Below are 21,703 nucleotides of genomic sequence, written 5' to 3'. Positions count from 1 at the left end.
AGCTCTTCAGCCTACTTCTGCAATTCCACATTTATGCAACTCTGCCTAGCATTTCACTCTGTCTTCTACAATCGAACGCTCATCTGCTCTGGTCAGCCAGTCTCCTAATTGGTTTCACTGTCCCAGGCTCTCTCCATCAAATCTATGCTCCTCACTGTTGCTCACACTATCCTTAAAAATACTGGTTCCATCATTTCAGTTCTTGGGGTTTTTAAAATCTTTTTTTATTTTTAATTAGATATGGGGGTCTCACTATGTTACCTAGGCTGGTCTTGAACTCCTGGTCTCAAGCGATTTGCCCACCTTTGCCTTCCACAGTGCTGTGATTACAGGTACGAGCCACTGCGCCCAACCCAGTTCTTTCTCAAAAGGATCGTATTGTTCCCCATTACCTACAAAATAAAATTTAAGCTGGGCATGGTAGCATACACCTGTAATCCCAGCTGCTTGGGAGGTTGAGGTGGGAGGACAGCCTTGAGTCCAGGAGTTCAAGACAAGTCTGGGCACATAGTAAGACCCTGTCCCTTAAAAAAATTAAAATAAGAAAGCCAACAAAATAAAATTTAAAGTTCCTGGAGTAGCAAGTAAGGCTTTTCAGAAAGTGGCCCAACTCATGGTTCTAGCTATATCTCTATCACTGCTTCCAAATACTCTCCATTTCAGTCACTTGCCCCAAAAAGGCTTTTGCGCTAATGCCCTTTCCTCTACCTACTTTTTGCAGGGTGGGTTGGGGGGAGCTCCAGAGGGGGACAGGGTTTCACTCCTATTGCCCAGGCTGGAGTGCAGTGGTGCGATCTCAGTTCACTGCAGCTTCAACCTCCTGGGCTCAGGTGATTCTCCCACCTCAGCATCCAAGTAGCTGAAACTACAATCATGCACCACCATGCCCAGCTAATGTTTGTATTTTTAGTAGAAATGGGGTTTTGCTATGTTGCCCAGGCTGTTCTCAAACTCCTGCACTCAAGCAATCTGTCCTCGGCCTCCCAGAGTGCTGCGATTACAGGTTTGATCCACCATACCTGGCCTACTCTTTCTTCTACCTTTATCTCTCTTACCATCTGCGCTTTATGCAGTCTCACTCTGTGAGTTCTCCAAACTCTTTTCTCCACTGCTCAGGGAAGCACTAATTGCTCTCTTTCCTGTGTTCCCATAACCTTTGGCTTATGCCAGTTATTGCTTACATTATATAATCTTTGGATACATGTGCCTTTGCTATTGGATCATGAGAAGCTGAGGAAGGAAATGTTCTTATCCATTTTTACGTACTCATTGAATACAATCTCTGGCACATGATAGTACTTACTAAACATCACTGTGTTGAATACAAGCATTACAAAATGAAAAACTAAAAAATAAGAGCAGGTGAAATGAGATGGGCCATGAATTGATAACTGAGGAACTGCTAGTTGGATACAAGGGACTTATATTACTTCTGTGTTTGACAAAAGTCAAAAGAAAAATAAGATATACCAAGCTTTACAAAACTGGTAGGCAATTTATTACTAAAGCAGGAATGTGTCCACTTTGAGTTCTGTTCTTAGTCTATCCCTGACTGTAACCTTGGGCAGATGTGAGGACCGCCATGCCTGCATTTGATACACAGAGGCAACATCACTCTTTCACTTTTTCGAGGGCCAGGTCAAGGGCCCTGCTGCCTCGTGCAGCCTCAGGACATTGTTCCCTGCATCCCAGCCACTTTGGCTCCAGCCTTGGCGCAAAGGGCCCCAGATACAGCTCAGGCTTCTGCTTCAGAGGGTGCAAGCTGAAAGCCTTGACAGCTTCTACATGATGTTAAGCCTGCAGATGCACAGAATGCAAAAGTGATGGAAGCTTCAGACACTCCACCTAGATTTCAGGGGATACATGGAAAAGCCTGGGTGTCCAGGCAGAAGCCTACTGGAAGGGCACAGCCCCCACAGAGAACCTCTACTAGGGCAGTGTGGAAGGGAAATGAGGAGTTGGGGATTCCACAAAGGGTCTCTGCTGGGGCACTGCCTAGTGGAACTGTGAAAAGGAAGTCACTGTCCTCCAGACCCCAGAATGGTAGATCCACTGGCAGCTTGCACCCTGTGCCTGGAAAAGCCATAGACATTCAACGCCAGCCTGTGAGATCAGCCTGGGGGCTGCACCTTGCAAATCCACAGGGGTAGAGCTGCCCACTTACACCAGAGTACCCAGGACATGGGACATGGAGTCAGAGGAGATTATTTTGGAGCTTTATGATTTAACAACTGCCTTGTTGGGTTTTGAACTTGCATGGGGCCTGTAGCCACCTTCTTTTGTCTGATTTCTCCCTTTGGGAATGGGAATGTTTACCCAGTATAGATCCCCACCATATCTTGGAAATAACTTACTTGTTTTTTATTTTACAGGATCATAGGTGGAAAGGATTTGCCTTTTTTCAGATGAGATTTTGAACTTTTGAGTTAATGCTGGAATGAATTAAGACTTTGGGGGACTTTTGGGAAAGCATTTTGAAATGTGAGAAGGACATGAAATTTGGGAGCAGCCAGGGTCAAAATGATATAGTTTGGATATTTGTCCCTGCCAAATCTCATGTTGGAATATAATCCCCAATGCTGGAGGTGGGGCTGGGAGGTGTTTGGGTCCTGTGGGTGGATCCCTATGGCTTGGTACTGTCTTTGTGATGGTGAGTGACTTCTCACGAGGTCTGGTTTAAAAGTGTGGGGCACTTCTCCTCCACTCTTTCTCCCATTCTTGCCATGTGATGTGCCTGCTCCCCCTTCGCTTTCTGCCGTGATTGGAGGCTTTCTGAGGCCTCCCCAGAAGCAGATGCTGCTATGCTTCCTGTACAGCCTGCAGAAACTGTGAGCCAATTAAACCTGTTTTCTTATAAATTACCTAGTCTCAGGTATTTCTTTATAGCAGTCAAGAATGGCCTAATACAGTCTGTGAGGGTGTTTTCAGGGACTGGCTTGTGAGTCTGAGTGGACTAGGTAGGGAAGATCTTCCCTCAGTGTCGGTGGCCACAGCCAATCTGCCAGAGAGCCAGAGAGGTCAAAAACAGAGAAAAGGAGACTATGTCAATCTATCTACTGGAGCTGGGATACATGCTCTTCCTCTCTTGTCCTTGAACAACAACTCCAGGCTCCCCACCCTTTGTACTCCAGAACTTACACCAGTACTCCCCACTGCCTCGAGCTCTCAGGCCTCCAGCCTTGGACTGAGCCAGGCTACCAGCATCCCAGGGTCTCCAGGTTGCCGACAGCCTGTTCTGGGACTTCTCAGCATCCATTATCATGTGAGCCAATTGCCCTTATAAATCCCCTCTCATATATCTATATACATATATCTTATTGGTTTTGTTTCTCTGGAGAACTCAGACAGATACAGACCCCTTTCTTGGCCATCGGATCTATACCCACCCTTGTCCTATTACCTTTTCTTCACAGTCCTTAGCACTATCTGAAATGCTCATGTGTATTTATTGTTGACTTGGTAATAGTTTGCTTCTCTACTGGAACATAACCACCTGAGGACCTTATGAGACAGGTCCTAAACTCTCAGGGTCCAGAACACAATCTGGCTCACTAGGGATGTGCTCAATAACTATTTGTTGAATGCATAAGTCACTGAACACATATACACAGGGGTATCTAGGAAGTTATTTGTTAGCTCTATAAATAATTCTATATGACTGAGGAGTTCAATCAGAAGCCCCTAAACTTAATTACAAGTAAATGTATACTAATATACAATAACCCACCTGACAGGACATTCCAAAATGTTTTCTAGGAAGAGTCAACCACAACCTGAAGCAAAATACGGAAGTTCTATAAAAATATTTCAAAGAGTAACTGAAAACCTCTTAAATCAAATATTTTATATACAATGTGAAAGGCAAATTGATATGGTTTGGCTGTGTCCCCACCGAAACCTCACCTTGAATTGTAATCTCATAATCCCCACGTGTTGTGGGAGGGACCTGGTGGGAGGTAATTGAATCAGGCGAGTGGTTTCCCCCATGCTGTTCTCGTGACAGTGAGTACTCACGAGATCTGATGGGGCTTCTCCCTGCACTCGGCACTCATTCTCTCTCCTGCTGCCCTGTGAAGAGGTGCCTTCTGCCAGGATTGCAGGTTTCCTGAGACCTCCCCAGCCACATGGAACTGTGAGTCAATTAAATCTCTTTCCTTTATAAATTACCCAGTCTCGGGTATGTCCTTATAACAGCATGAGAATGGACTAATACACAGATAATAATAACAATCCTAATATAATACTTACCAGAGCTTACAAGTCCAAGTGCTATGCATCTATTTCCTCATTTAATCCCCAAAACAATCTTATGATGAAAGTACTCCTATATCATCTTTGTACAGATGTGGAAACTGAGGCATGGGGATGCTAACTCATTTGCCCAAGGCAGAGAGAGACAGCTGGTAAGTGGACGCGCTATGCTCCAGACTGTCTTCCTAACCTACATTTCAGTATGAGATCAAAACATGTCTTCATCTGTACTTCCATTCGAAGGGGTGATTTTCTGGTGTTCTCTGGGTAGCATGGAATAGAAAAGGTGATCATCTGAATTTCTACCTCTGTCCATTTTAATCAAATTTTATTTAAATTTTTTATTGATTATTTTATTACATTTTTAATTGACACATAATAATTGTTCATATTTATGGGGTACAGAGTGATATTTTGATGGCATAAAATGTGTAATGATCAAACTAGCAAATCAATCATCCTACACATTTATCATTTCTTTGTGTCAGGAACATTCAAAATTCTCTCTTCTAGCTTTTTGAACATATGCAATAAATTATTAACTATAGTCCCCCTACAGTGCTATAGAACACTAGAACTTATTCCACCCATCTAGCTGTATCTGTTAACCAACTGCACCCTATCTCCTTTCCCCTACCCTCTTTATCTTCTAATAACCACTAGTCTACTCTCTACTTCAATGAGATCAACTTTTTAGCTTCTACGTGTAAGTGAGAATGTGTGGTGTTTATCTTTCTGTGCCTGCCTTATTTCACATAACATAATATCCTCCAGGTTCATCCATGCTGGTGTAAATGACAGAATTTCATTCTTTCTTGTGGCTGAGTAGTATTCCATTGTGTATGTATACCACAATTTCATTATCCATTCAAGTTCTGATCAATTTTGACCAGAGAAAAATCCTGTTCCACCTTCTCAGGTCACACTTTGATTGCTACAGTCTATTCTGAAACTTTTCACAATGACTTGAAGAGCCCATCCAGTGATATCCCAAACTAGCAGCAGCATCTCCCTCTGAGCAGGTCACACCAGTATTGTCCATACTCCAGAAAGGGAGCAGCAACCCAGGGAGCCCTGACAACACAGTGCATTGTACCTCCAGGACCCTCACACCATGAGCTACCAAAGGCCTATCTTTCTTAGGTTCAGCTTTTCTAAAAATTAGTTAAAAGCTCATCTAACTTAGCAATTATTTAGCCCTCGCCAAATCTGCTGGGCTTTGCATACCAAATATTCCACAGTGTCCTAATCTTCAGATGTTCATCTAATCTTGAATTCAAGGGGCAAGGATAAGGAAACCTGATGTTTTCTCTCTCCATTGGTAATGTCTGTGGGATGAAGAAGGTAAATGAAATTTTGGGTTGGATAACAAAGGGAGTAGTCAATGGACCAGAAGAGATAATCTTCTTTTTTGGGGGGTGGGGGGGACACCGTCTCACTCTGTCACACGGTCTGGAGTGCAGTGGCATGATCTCGGCTCACTGCAACCCCTGCCTCCTGGATTCAAGAGATTCTCCTGCCTCAGCCTCCCAAGTAGCTGGGAATACAGGCACTTGCCACCATGCTTGGCTAATTTTTGTATTTTTTGTAGAGACAGCATTGTGCCATGTTGACCAGGCTGGTCTTGAACTCCTGGCCTCAAGCGATCCTCCCGCCTCAGCCTCCCAAAGTGCTGGGATTACAGGCATGAGCCACCGCACCCGGCCAGAAGAGATAATCTTTGAAAGCCCAATATTATCCTGGAAAGTATTCTGTATTTAATTTTCAAAAATAACGGAGGACAATGTAAGAATTTTTGTTTTTTCCTGCACACACCATTTGCCCATGGATCGCAGCACACAGTGAGTTCCACAGTCTAGATTGCATTGGAAGGTCATAGGCCACCAACACAGCTTCAAGGGCTGGCTAGGAAAAGAAGGTGACCAATTGATACCTTGCGTGCAATAATGTGCTCACAAAGCCAGAGGTCAGAACTATGACCTCTCTTTAGATAGATTGCCCAGATTCGGTAAAAAGTAAAACCAGAAGGAAAACAAAAGCCATATATTTTCCTGCTCTATCCAATCTGAAAATGACACTTTTATCCTGTTTAAATTACTCATCTTATCTTCAAATTCAGCTCTAAAACGCTGTGGTTAGAGGTACTGAAAATGCAAAATACTCTTCAGTTTGTTATTTCTCGGTAGTTCGCTATTTCTCGGTAGTTTGCATTCATTTTAAGGTAGGAGAAGTTCAGCTTTACGTCTTGAGAAGTTTGTCTATGTGACAGCATGACAGTTTTGGCTTTAGGCTTCAAGTTGGTGGAGGAATAAATAGATTTACTGTGCCCTAAGGATACTGAAGCCTTTTGTCCACCCTCTTTTCAGAACTTTCCTGAGACTCCAATCTAAAGTCATACATATTTTCTTCTTTCTTTTAAAACTGCAATACATTTTTTCTTATTTTCATACTGTTGAGAGGGAGGGAATGGGGGAAAAGCTATTTTTAAGTTATGGAATTCAGATAAAGATAATGATTTCAATAAAAGCGGTTCCTTTATAATTTAATTTTAAAAAATTATTCATCTTCCTATAAATTTTTTTTTTTTTTTTTTTGAGACAGAGTCTTGCTCTTTTGCCTAGGCTAGTGTGCGGTGGTGCAATCTTGGTTCACTACAGCCTCCACCTCCCGGGTTCAAGTGATTCTCCTGCCTTAGCCTCCAGAGTAGCTGGGAATACAGGCATGCACCACCATGCCCGGCTAATTTTTATATTTTTAGTAGAGACAGGGTTCACCATGTTGGCCAGGCTGGTCTTGAACCCCTGACCTCAGGTGATCCACCTACCTCGGCCTCCCAAAGTGCTGGGATTACAGGCATGCGCCACTGCGCCCAGCCCTTCCTGTAAATTTATTCACATAACATAAAATATATAATTACTCACAAAGGTAAAATATTACTTTCCTGTACTTCCCTACTTGATAGATATAAAACTCCTAAATAATTCATTCCCCTTTTCTTTAAAAGAGTTTCATTGTCATGCCACCTATACTTATTATTTTTAAATTTTATTTATTTATTCATTTTAAAGAGACAGGGTTTGGCTTTGTCATACGGCTGGAGTGCAGTGGCCGGATCATAGCTCACTGCTGCCTGGAACTCTGGGGCTCAGGGGATCCTCCTGTACATACACTTATGTTAAACAAAGGAAGAGGCTCTCTTAAATTACAGCTCCTTGTTCTACCTGAGAGGCTAGACCACACACTGGCTGGGCTCTTATCATTCCCAATACTGAGCCTTGCTTTCAACTCTGGTAGTAGTTAAAGCAGCATTTTGCAACTCTTTTAATTTCTGTCCAGGTAGCAAGTAAATGGAGTATCCATGAAAGGCAGTGCCACTACAAAAGCAGCCTTTCCATTCCTCGGTGGAGGACCCCTTATTAATTTTCATTGCAGTTTCAAGTATAGTTCCTGTGATGTCATATTTTGATAAGCATATCTAGAAGCTGAAAGAGTGGTTTACTTTAACCGTAAACCCACATAGGATAGTAACACCTCAAGAAAGTATAGAATGAGATCATTGCTTTAAAAAATACTTATATGGGCCGGCGGCGGTGGCTCACGCCTGTAATCCCAGCACTTTGGGAGGCCGAGGCGGGCGGATCACGAGGTCAGGAGATTGGGACCATCCTGGCTAACACGGTGAAATCTCGTCTCTACTAAAAATACAAAAAATTAGCCAGGCGTAGTGGCGGGCGCCTGTAGTCCCAGCTATTTGGGAGACTGAGGCAGGAGAATGGCGTGAACCGAGGAGGCGGAGCTTGCAGTGAGCCGAGATGGCGCCACCGCAGTCCGGCCTGGGAGACAGAGCGAGACTCCGTCTCAAAAAAAAAAAAAAAAAAAAAGTGTGTATGTCTATGTGTCCATACGTATATACAGTTGACCCCTGAATAACATGGGTTTGAACTGCATGAGTCCACTTATAATTGGACGTTCTTTCACCTCTGCCACCCTTGAAACAGCAAGACCAACCCCCTCCTTCTCCTCAGCCTATTCAACATGAAGACGATGAGGATGAAGACCTTTATGATTATCCAATTCCACTTAATGAATAGTAAATATGTTTTCTCTTCCTTATGATTTATTATTATTATTATTATTATTTTCGAGACAGATTCTCACTCTGTTGCCCAGGCGATCTCAGCTTACTTCAACCTCCACCTTCCAGGTTCAAGCAATTCTTGTGCCTCAGCCTACCAAGTAGCTGGGATTACAGATGTGTACCACCACACCCAGCTAATTTTTGTATTGTTAGTAGAGACAGGGATTCTCCATGTTGGCCAAGCTCGTCTCGAACTCCTGACCTCATGTGATCCTCTGGCCACGGCCTCCCAAAGTACTGGGATTACAGGCATGAGCCACTGTGCCTGGCCTCCTTATGATTTTTAAAGTAACATTTTCTTTCCTGTAGCCTACTTTACTGGTAAGAACATAGTACATAACACATGTAACATACAAAATATGTGTTGATTGACTATGTTATCAGTAAGGATTCCAGTCACCAGTAGGTTTTAGTAGTTAAGTTTTGGGAGAATCAAAAGTTATACGTGTATTTTTGACTGTGAGTGGGGATCAGTGCCCCTAACACCCAGGTTGTTCAAGGGTCACTGTATGTGAATATCTCAGTCTCAACATGAGAAAACTTCTCAACATTAAGAAACTTCTCGACATGAAGAAAAACTTCTTACCATTAAGAAAATTTGAAAAGTAGAGAAAAGAAAAAAAGATTACTATAACCCCACTCTATAATAAAGCACTAAGAATTTTTGAAGTTATTTCCTAATCTTTATTTCCAGGCATCTGAATTTTTTTTTTTTTTTTTTTTTTTTTTTTTTTTTTTTTGAGGCGGAGTCTCGCTCTGTTGCCCAGGCTGGAGTGCAGTGGCGCTATCTCGGCTCACTGCAAGCTCCGCCTCCCGGGTTCACGCCATTCTCCCGCCTCAGCCTCTGGAGTAGCTGGCACTACAGGCGCCCGCCACCACGCCAGCTAACTTTTTGTATTTTTAGTAGAGATGGGGTTTCACCGTGTTAGCCAGGATGATCTCAATCTCCTGACCTCGTGATCCACCGACCTCAGCCTCCCAAAGTGCTGGGATTACAGGCGTGAGCCACCGCACCCGGCTGCATCTGAATTTTAAATAAAATACACTGCTGCTACAGTTAGTCAATATCCTGATTTTCCCACTTGACATTATGCCAATGATCTCTTGAGGCTCATTTTAACTCTAAGAGCCTCAATTCAATGATTCTATGAGTCTTCAGTAAGACTCCTTAATATAAGAAGTAAATAATTTACAAGCTGATACAAATATGAAACTACTTTGTATACTCCAAAAATGTCATCATTTACAAAATGAGAAGTTTATTTTTAAAAAGTGATATTCTCTCTTGATAACAAATCTGATACATGTTAACACTTTCTCTGTTGGGAAAACAGAGAATAAATATCCAGAGGAAAATTAAAATTACTCAAAATCTTACCGCTCAGCTGTAATTACTTTACAGTTTAGAACTTAAGTAAAATTTGACCTTTCATGCAATTTATCTTTAGAATTTAGAGAGTTATTTTATATTGTAGAAATTCCATTTACTATGGAAAAGGAAGTGGCGTTTGTTTGCCATGTTGGTCTCCTTCGAGAATGCAATGATCCTATCACCCTCAAATGGACTTTTTGGTTTTGAACAGTGGGCTGAGTGGGCACTGTTGAGGGGTAGAAAATGCAGAATGTGACCAGACAAGCAGCAAGGTCTAAGCAACTGAGGTTAGGGCTTGGTACCTATAGGGCCACAGGATGACTTCTTGTGGGGACCATTTGTCCCTACCTTTCTTGCCCTAGAATCCATTCCAATTCCAGGGCACCATCTGGAAAATACTGGGAGAATTAGATGAAAGAGTAGAGCACCACAGTTCTTCATCACTACAGACCAAATATGTCATGGAATGTATTCCATGACAGAAGTATCAGAGGTACCCCCTCAGTGCACAAGACATGGAAGTGTCACAATTAATATTAGTGCCAACACATTAGTCAAGAAAAGCCACCACGACGTAATCTTCATTTACAGAAACAAGGACTTAGAGAATGGATTCTTTATTTTTTCTTTTAAATGTTTGTTTTTGACTAGGTAATACATTCATAATGTTTCAAAAATTCAAAAGGTTCAAAAGGGTGAGTTGTGAGAAGTCTCCCTCCCATGCCTGCCCTTGGCCACCAGCTTGTGTCTCTCTCCAGAGACAGAGAAGCAAAGGAAGCTATATACAGAAGTGGGTCCTTCCATTGTACACCAGTACATCACTGTGTTGGAAATGGCCTCTAGATAAAGAGGTGCCCGAGAAGAGGAGTCAGCCCATTTATTAACCACCCCAAATCTGCAAGGAGTTCACAGATTGAGGTTTTGAAGGGAAGTCTTACTTGGTATAAGGAGACAATGTCTCATGCTAATAAGAGGAAAGGAGAGCTGCTGTGTCTCTAGGTTGCATTGAAAGGGCAAGGTAATGATTCATAAGGTGTTTATTTTCCCCAAGAGAGGCTGGTACTAAGAGTACCACCACCTTTTTTATGAACAATTTGCTAAATGTAAAACTGGATCATGTTTTTGTATTATTTTTATTAGAAAGAGTGGTGATTACCAGAACTTTTTCCCCTTAAAAGAATTACTGAAAACAGCTTGAAAATCATAAGCATTATTTTTATGTCTTGGAGCCAAACTATATCCCTACTGGAATATATCTCGAATGATGTCATAAGTTAATGGAAAAATAGCAGTAACATTTGCTTTACTGCCAAGGTTTAAGAATACTTAAGCAAGGCATATTTATTTTGGTGATATGAATATTTAATTTTTCCTTATCTGGAAAGGTATTAAAGAGTGTTAATCAATTTATGTTTTGGAGAACTTTTAAAATTTACCCTTGATATCAGCTGTTACTCTCCCTGAAAGCTTATATATTTGCATCTGTTTATATTTACATAAGCAATAAAAATATCAATAGACTGTTATGAAATACAAGAAGCATATACTGAATTTCTCTAGATGAGTAAATAAAAAAAATAGCCAATAGAATTTTGAGGGTGAAAAAATGCCCCATCAAATATAAAAGTACACTACAAATCTTTCCAAATTAAACAGTAGGATATAGACAGGGATAGACAAACAGCTCATTAGAACATAATAAGCAATCCAGAAATTGACCAATGTGTATATTAAAAGAGAATTTCACATCCACAGGGAAAAAAGTGGCACTGAGAGAATCAACTACTGATTTAGAAAAAAGTAAAGTTAGTTTACTTTCTGAATCATACACACAAATAAATGCACCTCTCCAAAGCATAGATAACAGGTAAAAATAATAGTTTTATACTCTTGGCCTCCGTCCATAAGACACAAAACAATGAAGTAAAACATAACAATACAGATAGATTTGAATATACAAAAATTTAAACAAAATGCCATTAAAAAGTTTAAAAGTTAACAACAAATTGGAAAAAATATTGCAACATAGGCAATAAAGGGCTGATATCCATGATATCTAAGAAGATGTTACCAATCCATATAAAAGACAAACAACTACCCAAAAAATTGATCACATAATTTTTTTTTTTTTTTTGAGACAGGGTCTCACTTTGTCACCCAGGCTGGAGTGCAGTGGTATAGCCATGCCTCACTGCAGCCTCAATTTCCTGGGCTCAGGCGATTCTCTCACCTCAGCCACCCAAGTAGCTAAGACTACATGCAAGTGCCACCATGCTAAGCTAATTTTTAAAATTTTTTCTAGAGATGGGGTCTCACTATGTTGACCAGGCTGGTAGAGAACTCCTGGGCTAAGCAATCCTCCTACCTCAGCTGGTCAGAAGTTTTGGATAGTCAAATCAAATAATAAAAAATAAGTGATCAATAAAGGTATGTTAAGATGCCCAATCTAATAGAAATCAATGAAATGGGGTATTATTGTTCATCCTTTAGAATATAAACCTCTCGACCACATGAGTAGTAAGTAGACTAGGCATGCTCTTAAACTGTAGATCTGTAAACTAAGTGCTCTTTTTGGAGGATAATGGAATAGTTTATTCCAAAATGCAAAATGTATATGCCCAGAAACCTAGCAAATCCACTTATGGGACTACCACAGAAATACTGGCATGTGTGCACAAAGATATATGCATAAAGAAAGTCAAGGCAACATTGTTTTAATAATGAAAAACTGAAAACTCCATAAACATCCATCAATAGTGTAATTGTTCAATAACTTTTTGGCATATTATCTATGAAATGTCAGTCATTCAAATGAAATATATATATACACAAATATATACATAGTTTTTTTTTTCGAGACAGGATCTCTCTCTGTTGCCTAGGCTGGAGTGCAGTGGTGTGATCTGGTCTCACTGCCACCTCTGCCTCCTGGGATCAAGTGATCCTCCCACCTCAGCCTACCAAGTAGCTGGGACTACAGCTGTGAGCCACTACGCTCAGCTAATTTTTGTATTTTTAGTAGAGACAGGGTTTGCTATGTTGTCCAGGCTGGTCTCGAACTCCTGAGCTCAAAAGATCTGCCCACCTCGGCCTCCCCAAGTGCTGGGATTACAGGCCTGAGCCACTGCATCCAGCTGAATGAGATATGTATTATTATAGAAAGATTTCTTAGATGCTGTGTTTATGTGTGAGAGAGGGTACATATAAATGCATACATGTACATACACATATTTTATATATATATATATACACACATACACACATTTATAAATGCATGGAAAAACATCTAAAAGGATCTACATCAAGCTTTTACTAGTGGATACCTGTGAGAACAGAAATGAGGTTGGGAAAGGAGTGAAGGTTTTTCATTTATACTTAATAGAATTTTGTATTGCTTGAATGCTTAATTAGAATATATTATTTTTGTACATACAAATACATGTATAAAAAAGAAGCCAGGTGCAGTGGCTCATGCCTGTAATCACAACACTTTGGTAGACTGAGCTGGGAGGATCGCTTGAGCTCAGGACTTCAAGACCAGCCTGGGCAACATAGCAAGACCTCATCTCTACTAAACAAACAAACAAACAAACAAAAAAACAGAAAATACCCCCACAAAAACAAAATCACCCTTACTTCTCCCTGTACTCCAATTTTATTGTGCTTCTTCATATAGAGTACAACAGAACAGAAAGAACCTCTTTTAGTATAAATATTTATTTTTCATAAAATGAGAACTTCCATAAAAATGTACTTTTAAAATTTGATTCCTTTTGACTGTAATTTGTTCTTTATATCATGCTATCAAATGAAGATAAGGCTATCAGATACTCCAACTTCTAGGAAAACTATGCAGAAGCAAAACTATCCCGAATGATAATGTATGGGTTGAGTGCAGTCACTGCAGCTCAGGGATCAGGACTCAACTGCACCAAGCACTCTATCTTCCCAGTTGCCCGGAGGCCCCAGCCAGCATGATGTCACTCAAAATATTCCACCTTTTAATAATCAACTTTACTTCAGAAGAGCAACTACAGGTGTCACATTTTAGCATACGTTTTTCCCGACCCTAGAAGTGGAAGGGAGAAAAGAGGGGGACAAAAATGTCTGGCTTGACAGGGACATGTTGTTGGTCTCAGAGTAGATTATGATAGAATAAAGCCCTCAAATAGATAAAAATCCATTCAGGATGTTGGAACGCTCTACATGTATATAAAAACAAATGATATAGGAGGAAATAAAAAAATAAAGAAGAAGTACATTCAGCTCTTGGTGTCTGCAGGGGATTCATTCCAGGACCCCTTCAGATACCAAAATCCATGGATTCCTCAAGTCCCTGATATAAAATGGTATAGAATTTACATACAACCTACACCCATCCTCTTGTATACTTTAAATAATCTTTAGATTACTTATACTACCTAATACAATGTAAATGCTGTATAAATAGCTATTATACAGTATCATTTTATGCTCTGTGTTATTTTTATTGTTGTGGTGTTATTTTATATTTGTTTTAAAAAATATTTTGGGCTGGGTGTGGTGGCTTATGCCTGTAATCCCAGCATTCTGGGAGGCTGAGGTGGGCGGATCACTCTAGGTTAGGAGTTTGAGACCAGCTGGACCAACATGGTGAAACCCTGTCTCTGCTATTAATACAAAAATTAGCCAGGTACGGTGGCACATGCCTGTAATCCCAGCTACTTGGAGGCTGACACAGGAGAATCGCTTGAACCCGGGAGGTGGAGGTTGCAGTAAGCTGAGATTGCATCACTGCACCCCAGCCTGGGTGACAGAGCAAGACTCTGTCTCAAAAAAAAAAAAAAAATTTTGGATTGTGGTCAGTTGACTCCACAGATGGGGAACCCATAGATATGGAAGGCCAACTGTAACCCTGAAAGAAAGGGGAGTTTCTCTGGCACACAAGACAGTAAGATAGGAAGAAAAGCTGTGGAGCAAGTCTATGATAACAAACCTCACTCCTCCCCCATCAATTTCAGGGAAGTTTGCTGTTAAAGTTGGAGGTTATACAGCAACTTCCTTTATATTGTGACATGCTCCCAGCACACAGTACCATCATCACCGGGACTGCAGGAACAGTGGCACCAGGATGTATGGCTGTAGCTTAGGGGATCAATATTTGTTACCAGGTTAGGTAACCTGTGAAAGAAACCGAAAGGGACTGAGGGAAAAATGGTAAGATGATAGCAATCTCCTTCGTCACCAGTAAAATCAGGATTCCCATCCTAAAGTTACATCTTCTGAAAAGTCAGCTTCAATCCTATGTTATGTCTATTGTGAAACCAAAGTGTTATGTATGTGCCCACACTGACTCTCGCCAGCATCTATTCTGGGCATACAACTTCAACTAAGTCTGTTCAAGAGCAGAATAAATGATGTCTTCAGGCCCAGAAAAAAACGAAGAAAGGAACCAAAATGTAGCCCCATGGAATGATTCAGACTTCCTTGAAAGAAAAGATTTAATTTTAGAAATTCTTATTCAGCATGATTAGTCTTAGTGTTCTTGAAGGAGATAGCTGAGTTTATTATGAAATTCTAGAAATTTACAATCTTATCTAGTCATATCTTTAAAACTGTCACATTGACTATTAGGTTCTTAAAAGCCAACAAGGATGAATGTGAGAGAAGCGGAAATGTTCATAAGATGGTTTTAAGCTAAACTGTTTAAAAACATTTTTTAATTGTGATAAAATATACCTATCATAAAATTTACCATTGTAAGCAATTTCTTTTTTTAACCAACTCAACATGGGATCACATCTTAAGCATTTTCAATTTCTAAGCTGCATTTTGTCACCTACCTTGTAAACTGTCGACTCTCTTCATGAACTTCCATTTCTGTGCTTTTAAATTCATTTAGTTCTTTCCTTATTGCTGCCTAAACAGGAAAAAAAATAGATAAACAGAACTGTTATTTAGGTCATATATTGCCCCAGTATATACAGCATCAATGAAGCAGATCTTTTTTTTTTTTTTAAGAGATAGAGTCTCGCTCTGTCACCCAAGCTGGAGTGGAGTGGCGAGATCATGGCTCATTGCAGCCTCAAACTCCTGGGCTCAAGTGATCCTCCCAACTCAGCATTCCCAGTAGCTCGGATTACAGGTGTGCGCCACCATGCTCAGTTAATTTTTAAATTTTTTTTGGTAGAGACACAGTCTCAAGATGTTGCCCAGGCTGATCTTGAACTTCTAGGCTCAAGTGATCCTCTCACCTCAGTTTCTCAAAGTGCTGAGATTACAGGCATGAGCCACCATACCGAGCTTAGACATTCTTTTAAGGTGCAATAAATATAATATCATACTATAGCCAAACTAAAACCATGATAGACTTCCTTCAAGTGCCCTTGGCAAGGGGGAGTGGGAGCGGGCCTTTGCTAAACTCATCCTTGAGTCTGGTCTATGAGTCACACGGAACATCCCCCACCCACGATGACCACAAGGAAAGTGCAGGTCATGACATTTTCTGAGAAGCAATACCATTTTCCTATGGAAAGTTCTACATAGAATATTGCCCACAACAACATGGCTTTGACTAGCTGCCAGAGAGCTACAGAGAAAGCAGTTGCTTATATATTCTTTAATATTGGAAGTTTATAGAAATAGAACTTCTAATTTCAGCATAATCCTTAAAGCTACCCAAAGAAAATATCAAATAGAATGCATTGCTATTTAAAGAACACATAATCCGTGTCACGTAATTTTTGGTATTTGAGGGGATGCTTACGCCATTCAGACTGAAATGTTAACATTAGTTATCTGTTAACAAATAGTGGCAGGATTACAGATGGTTCGTGGTTTCAAATTTTTGCTTATTTTTATTTCCTAACTTCTCTATAAAGAATGTTTTACTCATGTTTTTTAAAAGGTGCTAATAAAAACACCCCTGTAACCTCTAGGCAAAATGGACTCTTCAGCCAAAACTAAGAATGATAAGTCACAGGGAGTGACTTCACTGGGAGATAAAAAGTCTTCTTTGTGGTTGGAAAATAATAAATTTTAGGAAAGGGAACAGACAGAAAAAAAGCCCTGAGGCCTGTCTCTAGCTCTCTCTCATAACTAACCATCATTCTGCAATACACAAGCCTTTCCCTCAACACTCCTTTTAATGCTATATTTAAGTCCATGTCACAGATTGTCTCTTCTCCCCAGATATATTCCTCAGCCCCTGTAGTTTCTATGGAGAACCTGTGACTAGGAACTGTGACAATAATGCTTGCTACTGACTTTTGGAAATGAAGAAGCAAGCAGAGAAATATGTGTGAGCCTGAGTCCTCTGTGACATGGCTGTCCAGTTTATCTCACTAGTCCGATCAACAGTGAGGATACTTTTGCTTACTGCAAAAAGTGATGCCTAGAACCAGAAGGAGAAAGAGTGAGGCTGCTCTATACCACTCGCCAATTAACATCTATAAAACGTTCTTCCTTGAAAGGAGGTTTTTTTTGTTTTTTTTTTTTGAGACGGAGTTTCACTCTTGTAACCCAGGCTGGAGTGCAGTGGTACGATCTTGGCTCACTGCAACCTCCGCCTCCCGGGTTCAAGTGATTCTCCTGCCTCAGCCTCCCAAGCAGCTGGGATTACATGCATGCACCACCGTGCCCGGCTAATTTTTTGTATTTTTAGTAGAGACGAGGTTTCACCATGTTGGCCAGGCTGGTCTCAAACTCCTGACTTTGTGATCCGCCCGCCTCAGCCTCCCAAACTGCTGGGATTACAGGCATGAGCCACCGTGCCCGGCCGAAAGGAGGTATTTTAATTTGAATAGTGGCAGAGAATCCTGTCTTGATGTTCATTTTAAATTTCTTCTCCAAATGTAAGGTTTCAGCAGAGGAAGTGAAAAGCGGTCCACTGGGAGTCAGAAGACAGGGATTCTAGTCTTGGCTATGCCCTCATTAGCAGTGTGACCCTTAGTGAGACACTTCACTCCAAACCTCAGTTTTCTTATCTGGAAAACCAGGAGGAAATTCTTCACAATATCATGAGAATTAATCAAGAGCATATTTGAAAGTGCTTTGTACACTGTAGAGTCAATAAAATGTCATTATTATGAGCCTCTTGAAAAACAAATTATTCTAGTTTGTGATTGGGATTCACAATTCTTTCATTTTTATTTATGAAGAGTCCACTGGAATGGAAGAAGATAATGCCACCGAAGTTGACTTAACCATGAATAAGATAAAGTCCTTATTTGCAAAGTAGGTTGGCTACTACTCATCTAAGAGTATGGCAAAAATCAATGAAAGCATTCTGTGAGCATCAACTGAGATATGGAATTTACAAAACATTACAATTGTAAATTGTGTGCTATAGATCCATCATATTGATACAATTTATAATTCACTGATGACCATATACATATGCATAAGAGAGACAGTTTACTATTTACAGGCATATCCTACAGGCTCATCTGCAATGTGACTTTGCTATTCCCCCATCAAGAGGTGAAGTCTATCTCTCCAGCCTTGACTCTGGGTGAGTCCTGTAACCACTTTCAACAAATGCACACAGTAGAGGTGATACGTGCCAGTCTGATGTAGCCCTTAACTGGCCTGGAACCTTTTGCTTCTTGCTACTTTAAAGCCAGCTGCCATGTAAAAAAAAGTGACTACTCTCAGAAAACCATGCTGTGAGAAACCCAAGATACAGGGAAAGGCCCTGGAGGTTAAGATGCTGGGTAGATAGAGAGAGAGAGGCCAAGGAGCAAAAGGCACCGAGGGTTAGTGAAGAAGCTGTCTTGGAAGTGAATTATCTAACCCAGCATCTCACCTGATGCTACAGGGATCCCAAACAAACTGTGGGTCGAGCCCTTCCCAAATTCATAACTCAGAATTGAGAGCAAAATAAATAGCTGTTTTAAAAGCCACTAAATTTGGGGTGGTTTGTTAAAAAGCAGTTGATAACCTGAAAACTATTCCAAGGCTTTTACCTTACAGCTGATGCAATGGAGGCCTAGAGAGGTCACATGACTTGCTAGAGAGAGATGCGCATTAACCCTTTTCCTGTTTGCCCTGAGAATATTTGCCTGGCAGCACTAACGGCTGCAGTTGTTTACCTCAGGATAAGTTTGTCATGAAATATCTTGCTTTTATTTTCGCAACGCTCTAGTATATCGACTTTGGAAACAAAAGACATCATTCTATTTATAGCATTATAGTTTTAGTAGTGGTATTCCTATTTACAAAATACAGTATTTCTCTATTGCTGAAAATGTCAAATCCTAGAAAACACAGCATTTCTATGTGTGATGTTAACATCATTCTCAAACAGTTGTTGGCCAAAAAAATCGTTCGATGAATCTGATTTTTCCAAAATAGATGATTTTGATGTTCTATTTAGAAACAACTCCAAGAACAGTTTTTATATTTATTTATTTATTTATTTTTATTTATTTGAGACAGGGTCTCACTCTGTCATTCAGGTTGGAGTGCAGTGGCGTGATCTCAGCTCACTGCAACCTCTGCCTCCTGGGTTCAAACAATTCTCCCACCTCAGCCTCCTGAGTGGCTGGGCCTACAGGTGTGCGCCATCATGCCTGGCTAATTTTTTGTATCTTTTGTGGAGATGGATTTCGCAATGTTGGCCAGGCTGGTCTCAAACTCCTAGGCTCAAGCAATCTACCCACTTCGGCCTCCCAAAGTGCTGGAACTACAGGCGTGAGCCACTGCAATCGGCCTCTATTTTATTTTCACATTGAAAATCTGTCAGATTTGCTTCAGCCTCAAAGAGCGTGTTTATGTAAAATTAAATCAGCACTGGCAGCGAGGTGCACTTTCTTTCTCTAAACAGAATGAGGGTTAAATGACAAACATGGGGCTCATACACAAGCCTTTTAATCTCACATCCTACAGTCTTTCCATTAATATGAGCTTCTGGGCCCCTGTCATCAGGAAAATTGCTTCAGATCTGCATGTTGTGTGTGCTGGCTTACAATTAGAAATGATGAGTCAGTTATGTGAATGATGTGGCAATGGAAGTGATGTGAAATTGTAAGGACTAGTTGTTTGAAAAAAATAGACCAGAAAGATGTGACTACAGGCAATTAAAGAAATAGAATGCTTATTTTTAAAATTCACTGAAGATTGATCATAGTTTTATTACAAGAGCTACTTCCTCTTGGAATAAAGAGAAAGATTTCCTGAGAGAGTTTAAAACAGGAAAAAAAGTAAATCAGACACTTTAGACAAATACATGTATAATAAACTTAACTCTCTTCTTTGCAAAGGAAACCAGGTTTTAGGCCTAATAATTCTTCACATATATGTAATTAGGACTGATTTTTTTTTTTTTTTTTTTGAGACAGGGTCTTGTTCTGTCACCCAGGCTGGAGTGCAGGTGGTGTGATCACAGCTCATTGTAGCCTCAAATTCCAAGGCTGAAGACACCCTCCCACCTCAGCCTCCCAAGTAGCTGGGACCATAGGTGTGTGGCCACCACATCTGGCTAATTAAAAAAAAAAAAAAATTTGTGGAGATGAGGTTTTGCTGTGTTGCCCAGGCTGGTCTTGAACTCCTGGGCTTAAGCAATCCTCCCGCTTTGGCCTACCCAAATTGTTGGGATTACAGCCATGAGCCACCACACCCAGTCTGGGACTGATTTTGTTGAAAGACATGAGATAGAAAGAGCTGGGCTGAGGTTATGGGGGATCAGAGCTCCAATGGTGCTGGGTTGTACAACCAATGGGAAGCCATTGAGCCAAAACTAGGTATTTCTAGAGTAGAAACAACAACAACAACAAAGCTCTATGAGATAGTAACTGAGACCAAATATGTAGTCATTTTGGCATCATGAGAATTATAGAGAGGAAAAAGGAAACAAAAATGTCTGAAACTAAGTTTAAAATTGGCCAGTGGTGAGTGGTAACAGGTCTGCTTCATCGGTCCCAGTCAGCTCAGGCGTTATGCCGGGAAGAAGCAACAGGTGATTTGTTGAAAATGCAGACCCTGGAGTGGACCTCCAGGAAACTCCAACAGACCTGCAGCTGAGGGGCCTATCTGTTAGAAGGAAAATGAGCAAACAGAAAGGAATAGTATCAACATCAACAAAAAGGACATCCACACCCAAACCCCATCTGTAGGTCACCAACATCAAAGACCAAAGGTAAATAAAACCACAAAGATGGGGAGAAACCAAGGCAGAAAGGCTGAAAATTCCAAAAACCAGAATGCCTCTTCTCCTCCAAAGGATCACAACTCCTCGCCAGCAAGGGAACAAAACTGGACGGAGAATGAGTTTGATGAGTTGACAGAGTAGGCTTCAGAAGGTCAGTAATAACAAACTTCTCCGAGCTAAAGGAGCATGATCTAATCCATTTCAAGGGAGCTAAAAACGTTGAAAAAAGGTTAGATGAACGGCTAACTAGAATAACCAGTGTAGAGAATAGCTTAAATGACCTGATGGAGCTGAAAACTACAGTACGAGAACTCCGTGAAGCATACACAAGCCTCAATAGCCACTTCGATCAAGCGGAAGAAAGTATATCAGTGATTGAAGATCAAATTAATGAAATAAAGTGAGAAGACAAGATTAGAGAATAAGGAGTGAAAAGAAACGAACAAAGCCTCCAATAAATATGAGACTATGTGAAAAGACCAAATCTACGTTTGACTGGTGTACCTGAAAGTGATGGGGAGAATAGAACCAAGTTGAAAAACACTCTTCAGGATATTATCCAGGAGAACTTCCCCAACCTAGCAAGAGAGGCCAACATTCAAATTCAGGAAATACAGAGAATACACCACAAAGATATTCCCCGAGAAGAGCAACCCCAAGACACATAACTGTCAGATTCACGAAGGTTGAAATGGAGGAAAAAATGTTAAGGGCAGCCAGAGAGAAAGGTTGGGTTAACCACAAAGGGAAGCCATCAGACTAACAGTGGATCTCTCTGCAGATACCCTACCAGCCAGAAGAGAGTGGGGGTCAA

At 40.8% G+C, this 21,703-nt stretch overlaps 1 protein-coding gene across 9 annotated transcripts in view; it reads right to left on the bottom strand.

The window, feature by feature from the left end:
• PHACTR2 (phosphatase and actin regulator 2) overlaps nt 1-21,703 on the bottom strand; it is a 293,821-nt gene that overhangs the window by 8,104 nt on the left and 264,014 nt on the right. For all 9 annotated transcript variants that reach the window (XM_063605498.1, XM_034962992.3, XM_003811546.5 and 6 more), the window contains one exon: nt 15,584-15,660. In XM_063605498.1, the coding sequence (XP_063461568.1) occupies nt 15,584-15,660 (77 nt within the window). The remainder of the gene's footprint in view (nt 1-15,583; nt 15,661-21,703) is intronic.

This window comes from Pan paniscus, chromosome 5 (genome assembly GCF_029289425.2).
Source record: "Pan paniscus chromosome 5, NHGRI_mPanPan1-v2.0_pri, whole genome shotgun sequence".
Classification (NCBI taxonomy): domain Eukaryota; kingdom Metazoa; phylum Chordata; class Mammalia; order Primates; family Hominidae; genus Pan; species Pan paniscus.
This window is presented reverse-complemented; position numbering and strand designations above follow the sequence as displayed.